At 41.3% G+C, this 17522-nt stretch overlaps 3 protein-coding genes across 3 annotated transcripts; 1 reads left to right on the top strand and 2 right to left on the bottom strand.

Moving 5' to 3' along the window:
• The first annotated feature begins 3156 nt into the window (after positions 1 to 3156).
• On the top strand, positions 3157 to 6987 carry LOC102445822 (histone H2B 1/2/3/4/6-like). The gene has a single exon (XM_006125890.5). The coding sequence runs from the start codon at positions 6218 to 6220 to the stop codon at positions 6626 to 6628; it is 411 nt and encodes a 136-aa protein (XP_006125952.1). The 5' UTR covers positions 3157 to 6217; the 3' UTR covers positions 6629 to 6987.
• A 1882-nt stretch (positions 6988 to 8869) lies between these two features.
• Positions 8870 to 9630, bottom strand: LOC102445576 (histone H1). Its single transcript, XM_006125889.5, has one exon. It carries the CDS (start codon positions 9577 to 9579, stop codon positions 8926 to 8928), a length of 654 nt encoding a protein of 217 aa, XP_006125951.3. The 5' UTR covers positions 9580 to 9630; the 3' UTR covers positions 8870 to 8925.
• A 2334-nt stretch (positions 9631 to 11964) lies between these two features.
• LOC102445328 (histone H2A.J) lies at positions 11965 to 12583 on the bottom strand. The gene has a single exon (XM_006125888.5). The coding sequence runs from the start codon at positions 12501 to 12503 to the stop codon at positions 12114 to 12116; it is 390 nt and encodes a 129-aa protein (XP_006125950.2). The 5' UTR covers positions 12504 to 12583; the 3' UTR covers positions 11965 to 12113.
• Positions 12584 to 17522: the final 4939 nt, after the last annotated feature.

Below are 17522 nucleotides of genomic sequence, written 5' to 3'. Positions count from 1 at the left end.
ACTCCTTCCCCTCCCCGTAAAGCTTGCTGTGCATGCTTCATGCTAGGAAGAGGAGTCTGTCACTTCCACAGTTTAAGACAGGAGATACACTAAGACCTGGTATCCTGCCTTTGAAAATCATTCCACCTGTGAAAGTGATGTGTTGAGGCCTACCCAGAATATGTCAAACAAGTACCAGTTTAATTGTAAGTGGAAAGGAAAGGCAGCATTGTCAGATACAGGAGATAAAAATAAAAACAAAATTTGATTGGTTAACCAACAATAACCCTGCTTTTAGGGAAGTAAGTACCTCACACAGCAGTATGCAACAAAAGTGCTGGTTACCCCAAAATGAGCAGACGAAAGTTTTTTGTAAGGACAGAATGAGACAACAAAAATCTAACGTCAGCAATTGTCAGGCGAGTGGAGGAGTACCAAAATACCGAAACAGGGTATATAAGATTGGTTGAAACAGACCAAGAGCGGACGGTTTGCGAATCCGAAAAGCCAGGTCTGATCAACCAGGTCTCCCTCCCCGGCGCTGAATCTTGCTGCAGCACATAAGCTCCGAAAGGAGAACAAATAAGCTCCGAAAGGGGAACAAACACCTTGTTGCAACAAAAAATCCAAAGAAAGGAAAAACAAAGAAAAGAATATCTCCTGAATCTAAGCTATGCTTCTATCTTTCTTAACGTGAGTATTATATATTTGTTAACTCCATAAATTGTTTAACGGTAACTCAGGAGGGTATATCTGTAGGAGAAGTTATTTTTTCTTGTTTTTTTTTTCAACTGTACTGTTTTTCTACTTTTTCTTTGTATATTATATTGTCTTAAAAGAATCAAAAATAGTGAATTGATTTAAATGGAAAATTAATTATAAAGTAAATAGAAAAAATGAATAATCTTTGTTTGACCCTAAAAAGAAGTATTCCTCTGTCTGTGGTTTCAAATCCTTTAAAGAACCAAACCCGGTTACCGAAACCACCAAGACAAGTTAAGTACATTCCAGTTCCAGTCCGGGAATACAGACAAGCCTTCTGTTCAGATGTCAATGTGCACATTCTACAAGTATTGAACCATTTGTGCAAGTAAGACTCCAACCCAAGTGTGGCCCTACTCAGCTCAGCATGAGGTTTGTATCGCCCACTTCAGGACACACAAGGACAACATAGAAGAAATTCCAAAACTGAGCCATTTTCCACATTCAGGAATCTTTTAATGATTGTTCAGTTCAGTGAGTGACTGGTGCTCTCGCACTGGAGCCAGTCTCCGTGTCCATGAAATGCCCATCTCCCTGGAAGAATCGTGCACTGGCACTAACCAATATGCTTAAACAGGTTTTGTATACAAGGACAGAGACAGCTCCATTTACAACTTTTTAAGGCATAGCGTAATTAGTCAGGCATTGGCTGTAAGAGGAGAGAAGGGGGTAAGCGCCCACCTCCATTAATGCTTTGCCTTGGGGCCTCAGTTAGGGCTCAGGGGATTCTCCTTTAGATTCTCCCATTTAACAGACAGGTCTACAGCCCAGCAAAGCCGAAGTCTGCACATCATCATGCTTTGGAAACACGGCTTAGGCCAGGTCTACACTAGACCTGGAAGGTCAGCTTAAAGTACACAATTCCAGCTACATAGAATACATAGCTGTAGTCAGCTTCCAGCACCCACACAGCAGCAGGCCAAGAGGAGCAAATGCTCCAGTAGGCTTCCCTTACTCCTCGGGACAGCGAGGAATACAGGCACCAGCTGGAGCTTCCCTCACTGTTTGACTTACAGGTCTAAATCAAACCCGCTAAATCAAACGCCAGAATATCTATCTCCAGTAGGGTGAGTGCAGACATTCTCTTAGTGTCTCATAATCATGGAGATACGGAAAACATTGGCACTGTCTTGTTTATCAATTTTTCTAGCATGATTGAGATGCTAACATAGAGGTGATTCCTTGGTGCAAAGCAAAGTCACATTAGTTAGATAGGCAAGGAGAAGTCTCTGGAGACATTCCATCAAGACAATGAAAATTAAAAATCAGAGTTCTGCAAAATCTCACATAGAAGCCCCTTCCCGCAGCTCATACCAGTGTCTGATCAGTGTGCAGTTCTCATAAGGCTTTCCAAGCACCTTTCCCTAGATGATCTATTCAATCCTTTATTGTTTTGGTTTCCTTTGAGAAGCATGGGGATAGATATTTGCCTCCTAATCACAGGTGATTGTCCTCCCTTGCTTACTGTACATTAGAATGTAAAATGGGACAAAGACTCCTCCCCTTATGCTTGAGTTAGGGGGTGCCCTAATATATTTGGTCAGGGAAGGGATACTCTTCAATGGATATCTCATTATTGCAGACCACATCTCAGAGGGACAAAGTCACAAGCAATGTCAGCACCAGACATACTGATGGACATATTGCCAGTGAATGATGGTTTCCATTTTTACTTCCAGAAATTCCAGTTTCTATATTGTGCATACATTCAGTCTTCAAGGATGGCTAGTGTCCCAGTGGAGATGAGGGAGAGAACACAAACACAGGTGAAAACTCAAATAGAAAGCAATTCTGTACCAGAAGCAAGAACCCAGCCAAGGAATGTAAAAAAAAACTAGCTCCAGAACAGGATGATTAATCTAGGCACCCCTCTGCCTTGCCTAGGCAGTGAAAATCCACTTCCACCAGTGGGGAAAGTAAAGTCCCAAGGTAGCATTTGGCTTCTGATTACCACCAATCACAGGTGATATGATTCTCTAGAAGTCAGTCATGAAATATACAAAATTTTACTTTTATATCCACTTCTTGTTTTTTGACTTGCTTTGTTTTTGTTGCTGCGGATTGTTTTCTCCTTCCTCCACCCTCTCTGTCCCCTTCCCACTCCCTCTCCCGCTCCCGGCTTACTTTTGAAGTTGCATCATTGTGACCTAAAAGAGTAATTTTTTTAAAGGGGGGGAGGGAGTAGAAAGAGTTGGGGACCTTATTGTGATATAACAAATATTATATAAAGAGAACCCAAGGAAAGTTGCTTGCTTGCTAGTTTTTGCGCTTTTGTTGTTGTTTTAAACCTTACTTGTTTTCTACCTTTAAAAATCTTTTTTTTTTCATTTTAAAATAATGTAATATTTACAGATAATCAAAATAGTGATTTATTATTTATATAAGAGTTTACAGTATAAACAAAAAGTAAATATAACCACACGTGGTTAATGGTATCTCAGAATTTAAAAAAAGATGTTTGTAATATAATTTATTAGCATCACATTTTTTTTGTGCATTTTCTACTTTTTAATCTCAGCCCTTTTTTCCATGTATCAACAAAAAATGTTCACAGGATTTGTCTCAATCCTTGATTGAAGGGGCAAAAGTGTTGGCTTTTCAATAAATTATGAGGGTTTTTTATATTTCTTATTCTTATGTATCACCAAACAATGCCTTCTTCAGACATTTATTATAGATCTTTAAATTCCCTTTCAAAACAAGTCAGCAGAGTTGTTGAATCGAGTCCGACTTAAGTTGCCTAGGTGACTCGACTAGAGACTCGACTCAGATTCATTGTTTGTGACTTGAGACTCGACTTGAGACCTGCAAATTTTGTTAAATCGACTTAGTGAAAAAATTGTCCGAAAATGCTGATATTGATGGCTTGTACAAAAGTGACTTGACATTTTTTAAATTAAGACTCGAGACTTGACTTGGATTTGACAATGACAGCTTGAAGACAATACTGCAAGTCAGTAAACAAAAAGCTTTGCGGTAAATGGTATTTATGTATATAGTAATTAAGCACATGTATTTTCAGGATGTAGTCCCAGAAAATCCTAATAAACTTTGTAAGCATAAATAAAAAAAGAAAGGTGATTGAAACAGTAAACACAGTTTGTATATAAGATTCTTCACTCCATATTATATTGATAACATCACTTAAGGATTTTAGAGCAGGATTTTCCTCAAAACCATTGAGATGTGGCCTGTTTCAACTGCATTAACTGGTAAAATCCTAGTTTATTTACTTCAGTTGGAACTGAGTTAGGTTATATCTGAGTTATTTTGACAAGTCCAACTTCCCCTTTCAATAATTGCATGATGAAACTGAATTACTAAAGGACTGCGTCTCGACTGGCAAGTTTTTCCGCAAAAGCATCTGCTTTTGCGGAAAAACTTGCCAGCTGTCTACACTGGCCGCTTTGAATTTGCGCAAGAACACTGACAATCTAATGTAAGATTGTCAGTGTTCTTCCGCAAATACAATGACTCTCCCATTCGGGAAAAAGCCCTCTTGAGCAAATGCTTTTGCACAAGAGGGCCAGTGTAGAGAACTGAGAACCGTTTTGTGCAAAAAAGCCCCGATGGCGAAAATGGCGATCAGGGCTTTCTTGCGCAAAACCGCGTCTAGATTGGCACGGACGCTTTTCCGCAAAAAGTGCTTTTGCGCAAAAGTGTCCGTGCCAATCTAGATGCTCTTTTCCACAAATGCCTTTAACGGAAAAACTTTTCCGTTAAAAGCATTTGCGGAAAATCATGCCAGTCTAGACGTAGCCAGGATGTATGCAATGAACATTTACTGTGGTTAAGAAAAAAGGTCAGTTTTCTAGAAAAGGTCAGTTTTCTAGGGTACAAGAAAGGAAATCACTGCATATTCTGTTTACAAAATTAAAACAAATGAATCCAACAGTGGGTTTTACTTAAAATTTATACAATTTATAATGCAGAGAAAATAGATCAAATAGACTAAACTATTGCTATAACTCTTGACTGAAAATGTAAGGGCTCTGATCTTTCGATCTGAAAGTGTAGGATAACAGGATTCAAGTATGGCTCAGTGATGACTTATTAGAAAATATATATTATAAAATCAACTCCCTACAATTCCATAATAAAAAAGTAGATGTCTACTTTGAAAAAAACTTTGATTAATGTATTAAATCGTTACATTTTCTTATCTTTAATAATATTACTATTCAGTATTGAATGTACCTACATTTATTATCATAACTACCCTGGTTAGATATCAAAAAGCAAATTTTCATCTTGATTAGTAATAGCTAGTGGTGTTGAATCTTTGTTTTATGTGACACACACAGTTCATGTAAAACAAAAGGAACTACCAAGTGTGATCTTACTAAGCCAGTATCCTGAAAGCACACATATGGGACGTATTTAATTTTAGTCACAAGAAGTCAATAGGAAAGAAGGGTGAGAGGTTAAGATCTGGTACCATTGAAGTCAAGGTCAATAAACTCATTAACTTCAATAAAGCTAGTTATTCCCTTGCTCACTAGTCCTGAAATGAGGTACACAGAGGCAGACCTCTGTGGCCCACATTATGACATCATTATGTCATTTTAATCTTCACCTATTATTCTTAAAAAGGATTTCCATATTTATTGCGTCTCAAATACTTTCACATAGAATTTGTGCAGCGTACAATTTTAACTCAGCAGCCACCACTGTAAATTCATCACTAATTCTGAAAAACTGTTATATAGTTTTGTTTTCTCTTCTCAATGATCATCAACTATAATGAATATTCCACAACTGAAATTATTTTCTTAATTGTGCTATCTCCAATTTATTATTACAGTTCAAATTTGTGTAATGTCATGAATCTACAAAGGGGATAATTGAAGCCACAGGTTTCATTTTTCATCATAAAAGATGATAGGGATGATGAACAAAGGAAAGAACTCAAGGTGGATTTTGGATCTCACTGGGAAGTGTTTTAGGTGAGAATGGGGGAAGAAAGATGGAAACAATTTCAAAAAGTAATCTGTAAACTGGATTAATTTAACCTCAGGTTTATAGATAGATAAATATGGAACTTTAATACTTTTCACAAAAGTGCTATTTAAAGTACATTTAATTTGTGTTTAAACTAATTTCTTTTTACTTTAATCTCTCTTTCAGAAATAGATCACAAAGATTCACAGGGCTCAGGCTTTGTGTCCTCCATAATATAAGCAGCTATAAACCATTATTGAATTTTAAACTAAAAGCTAGAACCATTTTTTAAGACTGTCCCTACAGTGAAACATTTGCAACTATTAGTTCTGACTATTGGTGTGTAAATTGTTTTTGATTGGTTGGAAAATATAACAGCCAATGGTGACATGGTATCTGAAGCAGACCAATTATGAAGTAGTATGTGTTGGTGCTATCATGTCTCTCTCTTGTATCAAATAGGAATTCGGATTGAAAAAGCTACTCATTTGCATACATTCCCTATAAATAAAAGTGTAGCTACAGTCTATAAGCTATGGTCCTTGAGCTACCACAAGCTACTAACATGCCAGAGCCAGCAAAATCTGCACCTGTTCCCAAAAAGGGCTCTAAGAAAGCTGTGACCAAGACTCAGAAAAAAGGGGATAAGAAAAGGAAAAAGAGCAGGAAGGAAAGCTACTCTATCTATGTGTATAAAGTGCTGAAACAAGTTCACCCAGACACCGGTATTTCTTCCAAGGCCATGGGCATCATGAACTCCTTTGTAAATGACATTTTCGAGCGCATTGCGGGGGAAGCCTCTCGCTTGGCTCATTATAATAAGCGCTCAACCATCACTTCCCGTGAGATCCAGACTGCAGTGCGTCTGCTTCTGCCGGGGGAGCTGGCCAAACATGCGGTGTCTGAGGGCACTAAGGCTGTCACCAAGTATACTAGTTCTAAGTAACTTAAACTTTTTCAGCCATAACCCAAAGGCTCTTTTCAGAGCCACCCATCCTCTCAATGAAGGAGCTTTATTACTAGTTTCTTTCTCTTTGCGGAACAATTCGTGTATAGAAAGCAGGATTTTGTTTTCAAAAGCACACTAAATACAGCTTTACTAAAAATAAAACTTTATTTACTCTTTCAGTTACTACTTTCCTGAGTGTTAGGGGGTAGCTGAGTTAGTCTGTACAGGATAAACAAAAATCAAATAGTCTGGTAGCACTTTAAAGACTAACAAAACATGTAGATGGTATCATGAGCTTTTATGGGCACAACCCACTTCTTCAGATCACAAGAGTGTTGGATGTCCACAACTAAAATAAGGGGGGGGGGGAGAGAAAAAATGGGAGGAGGGAACAAGAAGAGGCCGTGGTTATAAAAATATCAAGGGGAAAGCCAAACTGGATGTAACAGGAAAAACAAATAGTCTATAAAAGCACCTAAAGCCTGGATGCTTATAGACTATTTGTTTTTCCTGTTACATTCCAGTTCAGCTTTCCCCTTGATATTTTTATAACCACAGCCTCTTCTTCCCTTCCCTTATTTTAGTTCTGGCCATCCAACACTGGTCATCTGAAGAAATGGTCTGTGCCCATGAAAGCTCATGATACCATCCACATGTTTTATAGAAATAGAGAGGTAGCTGTGTTAGTTTTTCCTTTTTGTTTTTGCAAGATCAGACTATGTAGCACTTTACAGACAAACAAGATGGTTTAATAGGTGATGAGCTTTCCTGGGTCTCCACTTCCTCAGCTCATATGTTTTGTTAGTCTGGTAGCACTTTAAAGACTATTTGTTGTTTTTTAAGTTTACTTTCCTGTGGTTGGTTAAACAGAGTGGTAAAATGTTAATTGATTTCTAATATATTCCACACCAAGAACAAAAGACAACCTTCTAGCACTATAGGCATCTGTTTGATCTAGTCTCCAGTGCCTATCATAGATGAAATACTATAGAGCAGGTAAGTGAGGATAAAGTCTCTGACGTTTAAACTAGCTTGATTCCTCCAGCTCCTAATTTGAGGAATGCTCCAGAGTCTTTTATTGACTACTTGGAGTTAGAACTGAGCAGTTAAAAGCCCAGGATAATTTTCAATTTCTATTGTTTTAATTACAGAGCTCCTTTTAGCATACTATTACTGTATATTCCTAATAAAACATTCTACAATTCTCAGTATCATAACTTTCTGCAAGTTACAGCTAATGCATGGAGATTGCTTTAGGGATTTTTAACCATTAGGAAAATAAGAGGGCTGCTCTTACTAGCGAAAAAGAATAATCTTGCTAGATATACTATACAACTGAAAATCCCGAATGAGAGGTTTTCAAGGTATGGAAGAGATTGAAAACTGGTTGGTGAAAAATCACATGTAGTGTGCTGAAAAATGCGTTGGAAGGCAAGGATGCCTTGTTTTCTGATCAATGGATGTGACGACTTTCGAATGAGTCAGTTATGGAGTGTTATTTCTTCCTACTTGGTGTTTACAAACCTTGGTATTCTATGGTTCCTCATCCTATATGCCCTCTTTATAAATGCTTTAAAAGTCGTAAATGGCATGATGGTTCACTACATCATTATTGGCTGGCGAACTGAAAGGAAAAAGTGACGTAAGATGAAGTAGGCGCGCATAGGCGTTGAACGGGCGGTTGTACCTACGAGGGGTTGTGCAGGAAGATAAAAAGCTATGCACGCTGTGGATCAAGTCAAGGGTGAAGACAGAACTCGGAAACACCCCTTCAAGGCTACGAGTTCAGATTTATACGTTTATAGCAGCGTAAAATGCCCGGGTGGGAAATTGACCAATCCTTGCACAGCGCGGGCTTTTCAAACTCTCCACTAGCTTTAGTTGGCTGCGGTAAGTAGTCACGTAACTGTTTGAGCCAAAACATTTATTACCCCTCCACTAGTTCTCTCCTACCCTTATCTGTTTGCAGAATAAAGGATCGGCACACCCCTTAGAAATAAACCGTGTCCGACTCCTGTCCCAGCCGAAAACCGACTCTTTGCAACATACTAACAAATGCACAGGATGGGAAGAGAGGATGCCCAAGGGAAGCAAGTTATTAGAAACAGTATCCAATAAGATTTTTTTTTTTAGCCTTCAAGACAAGTTAACTTCAGTGATAGGATTAGTCGCAAAGGAGGAAAGACTTGTTGTACTGTTAGCATGAACATTTCAGCTCCTTTTGGAAAAGGTGGGTGGCTCTTAAAAGAGCCGTTGGGTTTGTTTGCACGGAGTTAGACTCTTTTTAAGTCCCTTCACTTCTTCTTGGGCGCTGCCTTCTTAGCCTTACCTGCTTTAGGCTTGGTTGGTTTGGGCTTGGCAGCCTTGGGCTTCACCGCTTTGGCCTTAGCCGGGCTCTTAGCTGCCTTCTTGGGCTTGGCAGGTTTAGCCTTTTTCGGGCTCTTGGCTACTTTCTTGGCAGCAGAAGCCGCTGGTTTCTTGGCTTTTTTCGGGCTCTTTTTCACGGCCGCAGCCTTTTTGGGTTTCTTGGCGGCGCTGGCGGGCTTCTTGGCAGCTGGCTTTTTAGGCTTTGCCGCAGGCTTCTTCTTGGGTGCCTTTTCCTTGGTCTCTCCCGGCTTCTTGTTCAGTTTGAAGGAGCCCGAGGCGCCGGTGCCTTTGGTCTGCACCAAAACGCCCTTACTCACCAAGCTCTTGAGCCCCAACTTGATGCGGCTGTTGTTCTTCTCCACATCGTATCCTCCGGCGGCCAGAACCTTCTTGAGAGCGGCCAAAGAAAGCCCTTTGCGCTCCTTGGAAGCGGACACCGCCTTGGTGATCAGCTCAGTCACGCTGGGACCGGAAGACTTACGGGCTTTGGAACCGCCTGCCGCTTTCTTCGGCTTTTTAGCGGAGGTTTTTGTCCCAGGAGCGGACACAGCAGGAGTGGCAACAGGCGCAGTTTCCGACATTGTAGCAGACGTTTCCTACGAATCAGAAGAAAACAATTGGGCTAGAACAGGTCAGATGCCTGGTATTTATAGAGAAGAGCCACTCTGTGATTGGTGCGTTAAAGATCCCGCCCAGCTGCAAGCCAGAAAGTGCTCTTCTTCCCGTTCAGTTTGTGTTTCTTGGGAGTCAAAAAAGTGTGTTTTTTGCAGTATATCCGCCACCGAATCACCCCCACTTTATAGCCCGGTGAAGGGGAAAGAGGGTATTTTCATTCAGTAGAGTTTCCCTCTGGAGAAACAAGAGGTGCGTTTAAAAAGAGTCAATAAACCGTGAGTCCTGGACCTGGCGAGACCTCGGGAAAGAGAAACTTTTGTTTTTCCTTCTAAATAAAAACTGCATCGTACACAATGAAATGTCCAAAGTAATGAAACATTATTCTTTAAAGGGTCTTCTCCCAAACAAGGCTCAAAGCCAGAAATTTGAATCGAAGTTTTCATAGTAAATTGATTTCAAAGAGAAGGAAGTAACACAAACTCGTCCCTGAGCGTTGAATATGGATTAGAAATTAGCTTCTTTGACCAACATCTTTTACCCTTCTTAAAACATGAAATGTTAAATTAGTGAACCCTGGAACAATGCGAGGAGCAGATTGAAGTCCCATGAGGGACTGTTGATACCCTAAAAGTCGATGACTTGTTAAAGCAGAGCCGTTTCATAGTGGGCTGCTCTGTGTACAAATACACAGCTGCTTGTTACAATCTTATTCCTGTGTTACAGGAACATTCATTATCCTAGTACACAAGCTGATAGTTTATAATAAAACCTCGCCAATAATTCTTCCACTTAAAGTTACTATTTGGGATATATTAACATTCATTACGCAACACTGTGCTTCTGAATTGATCCAGTACCAACTTTTGAAATCCTGATCCATTGTCTAAAGGGGCAAGGCTGTTGCTACGGTCTCTTCATTCTTGTATATTACAAACTTCGGCAAATTGTCACTGACATTTATGTTTGCTTTAGGACTAGATAATAGCATATTAATCACTAATTGAACTGTGTGTATTTTATATTAATTAGGAATAATAAATTATAGAAACAACCACCATACAAATCTCTCTTTACACAAAAGAAGGTTTGATGCAAATTTGGAGAACGAAACCATACAATAAAAATTTTAATACACACAAGGAAAGAAACAAAAAATCCAGAGCCCTTGCACAACGGGCAAGGACATATTCCTTTATTAAAAGGAGACTCATTTAAAATCACACATTGTTACAAGATTCAGGACAATGTAGCACTTTAAAGACTAACAAGATGCTTTATTAGATGATGAGCTTTCGTGGGCCAGACCCACTTCCTCAGATCAAATAGTGGAAGAAAATAGTCACAACCATATATACCAAAGGATACAATTAAAAAAAATGAACACATATGAAAAGGACAAATCACATTTCAGAACAGAACAGAATTGTATCCTTTGGTATATATGGTTGTGACTATTTTCTTCCACTATTTGATCTGAGGAAGTGGGTCTGGTCTGGCCCACGAAAGCTCATCATCTAATAAACCATCTTGTTAGTCTTTAAAGTGCTACATTGTCCTGCATTTTGCTTCAGCTACCCCAGACTAACACGGCTACATTTCTATCACTATTCTACATTGTTACAAGAGATTCCTAATGATACTATATTAACAGATGTTAAACCAAAGTAGTCATTTGAAAAAGTATTTTCGTATCACTGCTTTGCCTTCCATTTGTGACATTTTCGAACCGACAACCAGTGTCATATGCCCTATCTAATCATAAATGGGGATGAAATCTCTCTTGTATCAAATTAACCTATCGGTAACTGGCCATACCCTCAATCTCCCACAAACTTTAATTTATCCAAACTACAGAGGGAACAGATTAGACAGTGTAACATGCTTTACCTATTTTAAATTAAAATCTGTTAAGAACTCTTCAATGCACTTCAGGAAGAATTGAAACTCCCTTGTAAAGGTATTAGGGTTTCACTATTATTTTGGGTTCCAATGAACCAATAGATATTTGGGAGAGTTCTTCACATGTGAGTAGGAAACACGCCAGGAAGATGAAACGCAAGTGGGTAATATTGTATATATTTCTTGGTCGTAGCAAGATTTAAAAAAATCAGGGTGGATTCATTATAGACTGCACCTTAATCACTTTTTTAAAAAATTGAATGCGGGTTTCCCGTCGGTGGTTATTACACGCACACACGGTTTACAATGTTTTGCCCTGTAGACATTTATAGAACCTGGAAGAACAAACGCTTGGCGCCCGCTTTCCCCTCCCACAAAAGGGACTTTTATTAAGAACAGTAATGGTGGAAGCGAAAGAGTCACTTGTAAATGCTAAAATGTTTGATATGACGCCTACTAACGGGGAAGGAGGGAGGGAAATTTTCTAAAGAACAGAACTGCTCAGTATTTTAGGGATTGTCGGCTCTTTTCACGAGTTAGTGTGTGGCTCTGAAAAGAGCCTTTGGGTTAGTTCTGAAGCTTCGTCTACTTGGCTCAGGTTTTATTTGCTCTTGGCCTTGTGACTCTCGGTTTTCTTCGGCAGCAGCACCGCCTGGATGTTGGGGAGAACACCGCCTTGAGCGATCGTGACTTTCCCCAGCAGTTTGTTGAGTTCCTCGTCGTTACGGATGGCGAGTTGCAGGTGACGGGGGATGATCCTGGTTTTCTTGTTGTCCCGAGCAGCGTTCCCAGCTAACTCGAGGATCTCAGCGGTCAGATACTCCAGCACGGCGGCCATATAGACCGGGGCTCCTGCCCCTACGCGCTCAGCATAGTTACCTTTGCGGAGCAAGCGATGCACTCGGCCTACGGGGAACTGTAGCCCAGCCCGTGAAGAGCGCGACTTCGCCTTAGCCCGCACTTTGCCGCCTTGTTTTCCCCGACCTGACATCGTAGCTTGCTTCCTAGCAACAGGGCGCAACAAGACAAACAACAAAATGAACACTAGGCACGTATTGACGACCTGCTGTCTCTCCTTTTATCCTGTCTGTGTGACTGATAGTGTCATTCGTGATTGGCTTAAAAAAAGGAACATGGATGTGTTCAACCAATAATGATGCGGATCTGAAGCTGACCAATGGGTAGGCAATAGTAAATCTAGTTTCGCCCTTGCTCTCCACCCCCTTCTCTTCCCGCATTTCTCCTCTTGCTCTACATTTCCCTCAGTAGTTTCTTTTACCCGCAGCATGTAGTTTGAGCACGTGTCTCCTAGAATCTTTTAATGCTTTTCTGCCTACATAACTAGTTCTTGCACATCGGTGTGGTGTGGGATATCTAGTTAGTTGTAAAATAGATTACTCAAGCATATCTTAAAAAAAAGAACAAAGTAGAAATTTTGCTTGCATGATTGTTGGTCATAAATGAGATACTTGTATTTAGTTTACTTAGTCCTCCCCCCCACACACACACACACACCAGAAGAGGATTATTAATGCCTGTAATGTTTACCAGAAAATCCAAGTGTAATTTCGCACTTGGATCCTGTCACGGGGCTGACTCACCACCCTGGTGCCTCCAGACCTCCAGCCTGGAAATTAGCTCGCCAGATCACTGGATGCCTTCCTCTAGCTGGTGTCTCCCAGTGTTCTCACTCTAACCGTTAGTCCAGACCCATATTACTCTTTAACCATGGTATCCTCTTCAGGACATCACCCTCCAGCAATGCCCACTCTAGTTTCTCTGCACCCCTTTTGGGGGAGGGGAAAAGGGAGGTACTGTTTACCCAACTGCACACTCCAGGGTCCTCCCCTGCCAAGGGGTACCCAGTTCTTCTCCCAGTGAAGACCCAGTTCCCTTGTACCCACCTTGCCTCAGTGACCCACTGTCAGTCTTCATCTAGCTCAAGCCTCAGGGGCAAAATGCAGTCTGTAATGGCCACTCATCACTGGCAAAAGGGGTGTGGACCTGCTGCCCCTTGCAGCCTCAGTAGCTTCAGGCCTTGCAGTCTGGGGTCTTGCTTGACCAGAGCTTCCCTATCCCTGCCTTCTTTCCCCAGCCCTACTCTCTAGCCAGACTAAGAGTGTATTTCCTCCTCTCCCTCAAGGAGCCCCTCTTTATATAGCCCTCAGCTGGGCCCTCATTAGCCAGAACTACCTCAGCTGGGGCTTCACTCAGCCCTCACTCAGGGCTGGGTTTTTGCCCTTAAAGGACCCTGTGACAGATACTTTCAGGCAGTAAACAATAGGATACATGCTATCCAAAATGCATACAGTCAAAATACCTGTACTCTGAGGAATGCTAGCCTTTGGAAACAGCAATAATGTATATCTTCTTAGGAATGGGAATAATTCTGAGTGAATTGTCTTTAGCTTGTCATAGATTCATTTAGAATATCCAGAAAAGTGATTACATTACCGAGAAAAGCTAGACCAGAAATTTAAATACTTTTCTTTGGGGGAAGGAAGGGACATAAATCAACAATATTTGCCACTATCACACTAACAAAATGTGGTGGGACTGGGAAAAAAAACAAGACAAGACTGTTGCTCTGGAAACAAATCCCTCAGGTTCAGAATTATACTGGTCAGGGTTAGACAACATTATCCCTTTTAAATGTTCTGGAGTCTAATAAGATTTTTCAGTCTCTGAGGAACAGTTTGTGATACCATTAGACAAAATGAAAAATACCTAACACCACCCATGGTCTAGTAGACTTCAGTCTGTCACAATCTAGCCCTGAAAAAGAACCATTCAAAAAATTGAGCACCTCAGCTGGAGCAGAGAGAGACCCTAGCCTCAGTCCAGTTGTAATGATCTGCCCATGATAAAGGTGTCATACTATACATCTCCCCCTCCCCCCCCCCACACACACACAAACCGCTATTCAGAAATTCCAGCCCCACTGTGAGTTTCAGTCATAAACCACCTGGAAGGAAGAGTAAGTACCTTCATTACCATGGCCTAAGAATCAGCAGCAGCACAGACAGTGAAATTACCAAGAATAGTAATGATCTTTGAAGAAAAGACTGTCATTTCCTATGTGTTTATCACAGTGGGGATACGGCTGGACTGAGATGTCTGGATCAGTGTTTCTTAAACTTGTTAAGACCGAGGAACACCAAACAATTTTTTTATGAGGAATACCAAGTTATTTAGCAAAAAAAAAAAAAAGTTGGGCAGCCATTTTTAATTCTGTGTTCTCCACGGCACACCTCTGACTGCCTCGAGGCACACCAGTGTACCATAGAACAGGCTGGGTCTAGACTGGCAAGTTTTTCCGCAAAAGCAGCTGCTTTTGAGGAAAAACTTGCCAGCTGTCTACACTGGCCGCTTGAATTTCTGCAAGAACACTGACTTCCTACTGTTTGAAATCAGTGCTTCTTGCAGAAATACTATGCTGTTCCCGTTCGGGCAAAAGTCCTTTTGCGCAAGGCTTTTGTGCAAAAGGGCCAGCGTAGACAGCTCAGATTTGTTTTGCGCAAAAAAAGCCCAGATCGTGAAAATGGAGATGGGGCTTTTTTGTGGAAAAGCGCGTCTAAATTGGCATGGACGCTTTTCCACAAATAGTGCTTTTGCGGAAAAGCGTCCGTGCCAATCTAGACGCTCATGCCAGTCTAGACGTAGCCAACACAGTTTAAGAAACACTGGTCTAGACACTACTGCAATTATTCAGGAGGCAGTCAGAATTTACTGACGAGGTGTCCTCACAGGACTCTGGCTCCGTTGATGATGATGACCAGAAGGCTGCTTGCGTGTGTGCTCAGTGATGTGCCATGCTGACTTGTGCACTTAGTCTCCACCTCAGACCCCCAAAAAGCCCCCAAAGACCACAAGCCAGATAAGGATCGAAGGTGCCCAGCCAGGTTTATTGTTAAGCAAAGTACAGTAAACTCTATTGAACCACTAGCACATGTACCCTGTAACAATGGAATGATTCAATCAGTGGGAAATTTCCACTGCCCCCTACATCATAGAAAGACTGTCCCCCAAGACACCACTTTATATACAGGTACATAGCTGTGAATACATAGCTGTAGTCAGCTTCCGGCATCCACCCAGCAGCAGGCCAAGAGGAGCTTTATGGGAGGAGAAAAACAAGGCTTCCAGAAAAGCGTGTCCGCTCTTCCTTCTTTTTTTTGTGTGGAAGAATAGATGCGTTCCCTGGATGCAGTGGAGTTTTTCCTGGATACCTCCGGTATCCCAGAAAAACCCCATAGTCTAGACATAGCCTTATTGATTATCTGTTCTGTTCATTCCCTCAGTGGCCAATACCTGTCAGAAGACAGGATACTAGGCTAGATGAACCTTTGCTCTGACTCAGTATAGCTGTTCTTATGTTATGTTCTATGATTTCAGAAGGGTCACAAAGTTGTAGTAATTGGTCAGCTGTCAATGTCTTTTAGAGCTAACTCTGTAGGACGTTGGGGATTTCTGCTTCTATTTTGTAGCTCTGGCCTGATGCAAATCCGAACAGCAAAAGATGAAAAATGTTTTTATGAACTATTTTTGTTTTCTTTTTCCAAAATGCAAGCTGATGGGATGATCATTTTTGCTTGTCTACTTCGTCACATCCATGAAGAGTAATTAATTTTTGTATTAGGACATCCCCCCCCATGTCTCATTTAGTTTGTAGAGACCTTCTTGATGAGCAGGAAATGATCCCTTCTGAACTGGGTTTGTGGCTTCAGAGCAAATATTTTTTACAATTACACAGTAAAAACTTAAATGATCCCTTATTGCATAGGATAAAGACATTATACGTTAAATTAATGCATACAGCAATTTATAAGCATTTCATAAAGTCTAAATACTTTACTTTAAGTCTGATACCAATCTCAACCAGACTAACAGATCCTGGTTTCCAGCAACAAGTTTATCAGTGCTCAGTTGAGGAGCACGACCTTGGCAAGAGCTGATACCTGATCTGTCAATACCACACAGACATCCTCCGTAATTCATTCCTTCTGGACTTCTTATAACTCACTATTTTCAAGGCTTTTTTTCTTATTTGCTAGTTAGTACATTTCTTTAAGACACGCAAGTTTCCTTAACCAAACTTAAAATAACCCAAGTTCTTTGATTTCATATTTACGCTGCACAGTGGGAGCTCTATTTGTATAAATCTGATCCAGTTGGGGAAAGTAAATGAATCTTTATATATAGAGATCTGTGCATCTGTCTGTGTTTCTGTCTGAGTCAGTTTGTTCAAGAACTCCTCCTAAATAGCAAGAGCTAGGGCCACCAAATTTGATACGCAACATCCTCTTACCCTAACTTAAAGCAAGGTCAGAGTTCAGTTGTGCCAGGAACATGGGAAGTTCCAGGAATAGGATTGTTTCCCATAACATGGAAAGGGAGGGGCTGTTCCGAGGGACTAGGGTTGCCAGGTTTTGAACCGGACAGTCCAATATTTGAGCTTTATGTTCGGGAAGCAAATTGAGAAAATAGAAATGTCCGGTATTTTCTAAATCAGATGTAATGTAGGTTGTGATGTCATGTCAAGTATTTTTGTTGAAACCATCTGGCAACCCTACAAGGGACACGAAACAGAGGGGTTACTGGGGGAAGTTGTAAAACCATGAGAGTGGCCAGCAGGGCTGGTGCTCCTGCTATCTTGACTGCCACCAGACTAGGTAAGTAGCTCCCCCTCCTCACCTCCTGACCTCCCCCATGCTCAGGACCCCATTTCCACCCGGGAGCTTCCCCACCAAGAGAGGCTAGGTCCAGGAACTATGGCCAGACCCTGAACCGCCTGCAAGCCACGGCGGGGGAGGGCGCTGCAGGGTAGGGAAAGCCCCTGGCTCCTGCCTTCCCTCTTGCCCCCTCCACAGAGAGGCTGCAGGCTGTGGAGAGACACTAAAGGCTGGGAGAATCCCCCAGAGCCTGCCCCTCCCTTCGCAGAAAGTCAGAGTCCCACCTACAGACTGGAGGGCATGGGGCAGCTGGAGGCAGGGGCTGGCCCTGACCCCCC

The sequence above is a fragment of the Pelodiscus sinensis genome, chromosome 1 (assembly GCF_052426305.1).
Source record: "Pelodiscus sinensis isolate ZL-2025 chromosome 1, ASM5242630v1, whole genome shotgun sequence".
Lineage (NCBI taxonomy): Eukaryota > Metazoa > Chordata > Testudines > Trionychidae > Pelodiscus > Pelodiscus sinensis.
The sequence above is the reverse complement of the archived record's forward strand: the minus strand, read 5'-3'. Positions and strand labels throughout refer to the sequence as shown.

Bases quoted from the DNA above. Each gene is read 5' to 3' on its own strand.
- LOC102445328 (XM_006125888.5), bottom strand. From the start codon at position 12,503: ATGTCAGGTCGGGGAAAACAAGGCGGCAAAGTGCGGGCTAAGGCGAAG.
- LOC102445576 (XM_006125889.5), bottom strand. From the start codon at position 9,579: ATGTCGGAAACTGCGCCTGTTGCCACTCCTGCTGTGTCCGCTCCTGGG.
- LOC102445822 (XM_006125890.5), top strand. From the start codon at position 6,218: ATGGTCCTTGAGCTACCACAAGCTACTAACATGCCAGAGCCAGCAAAA.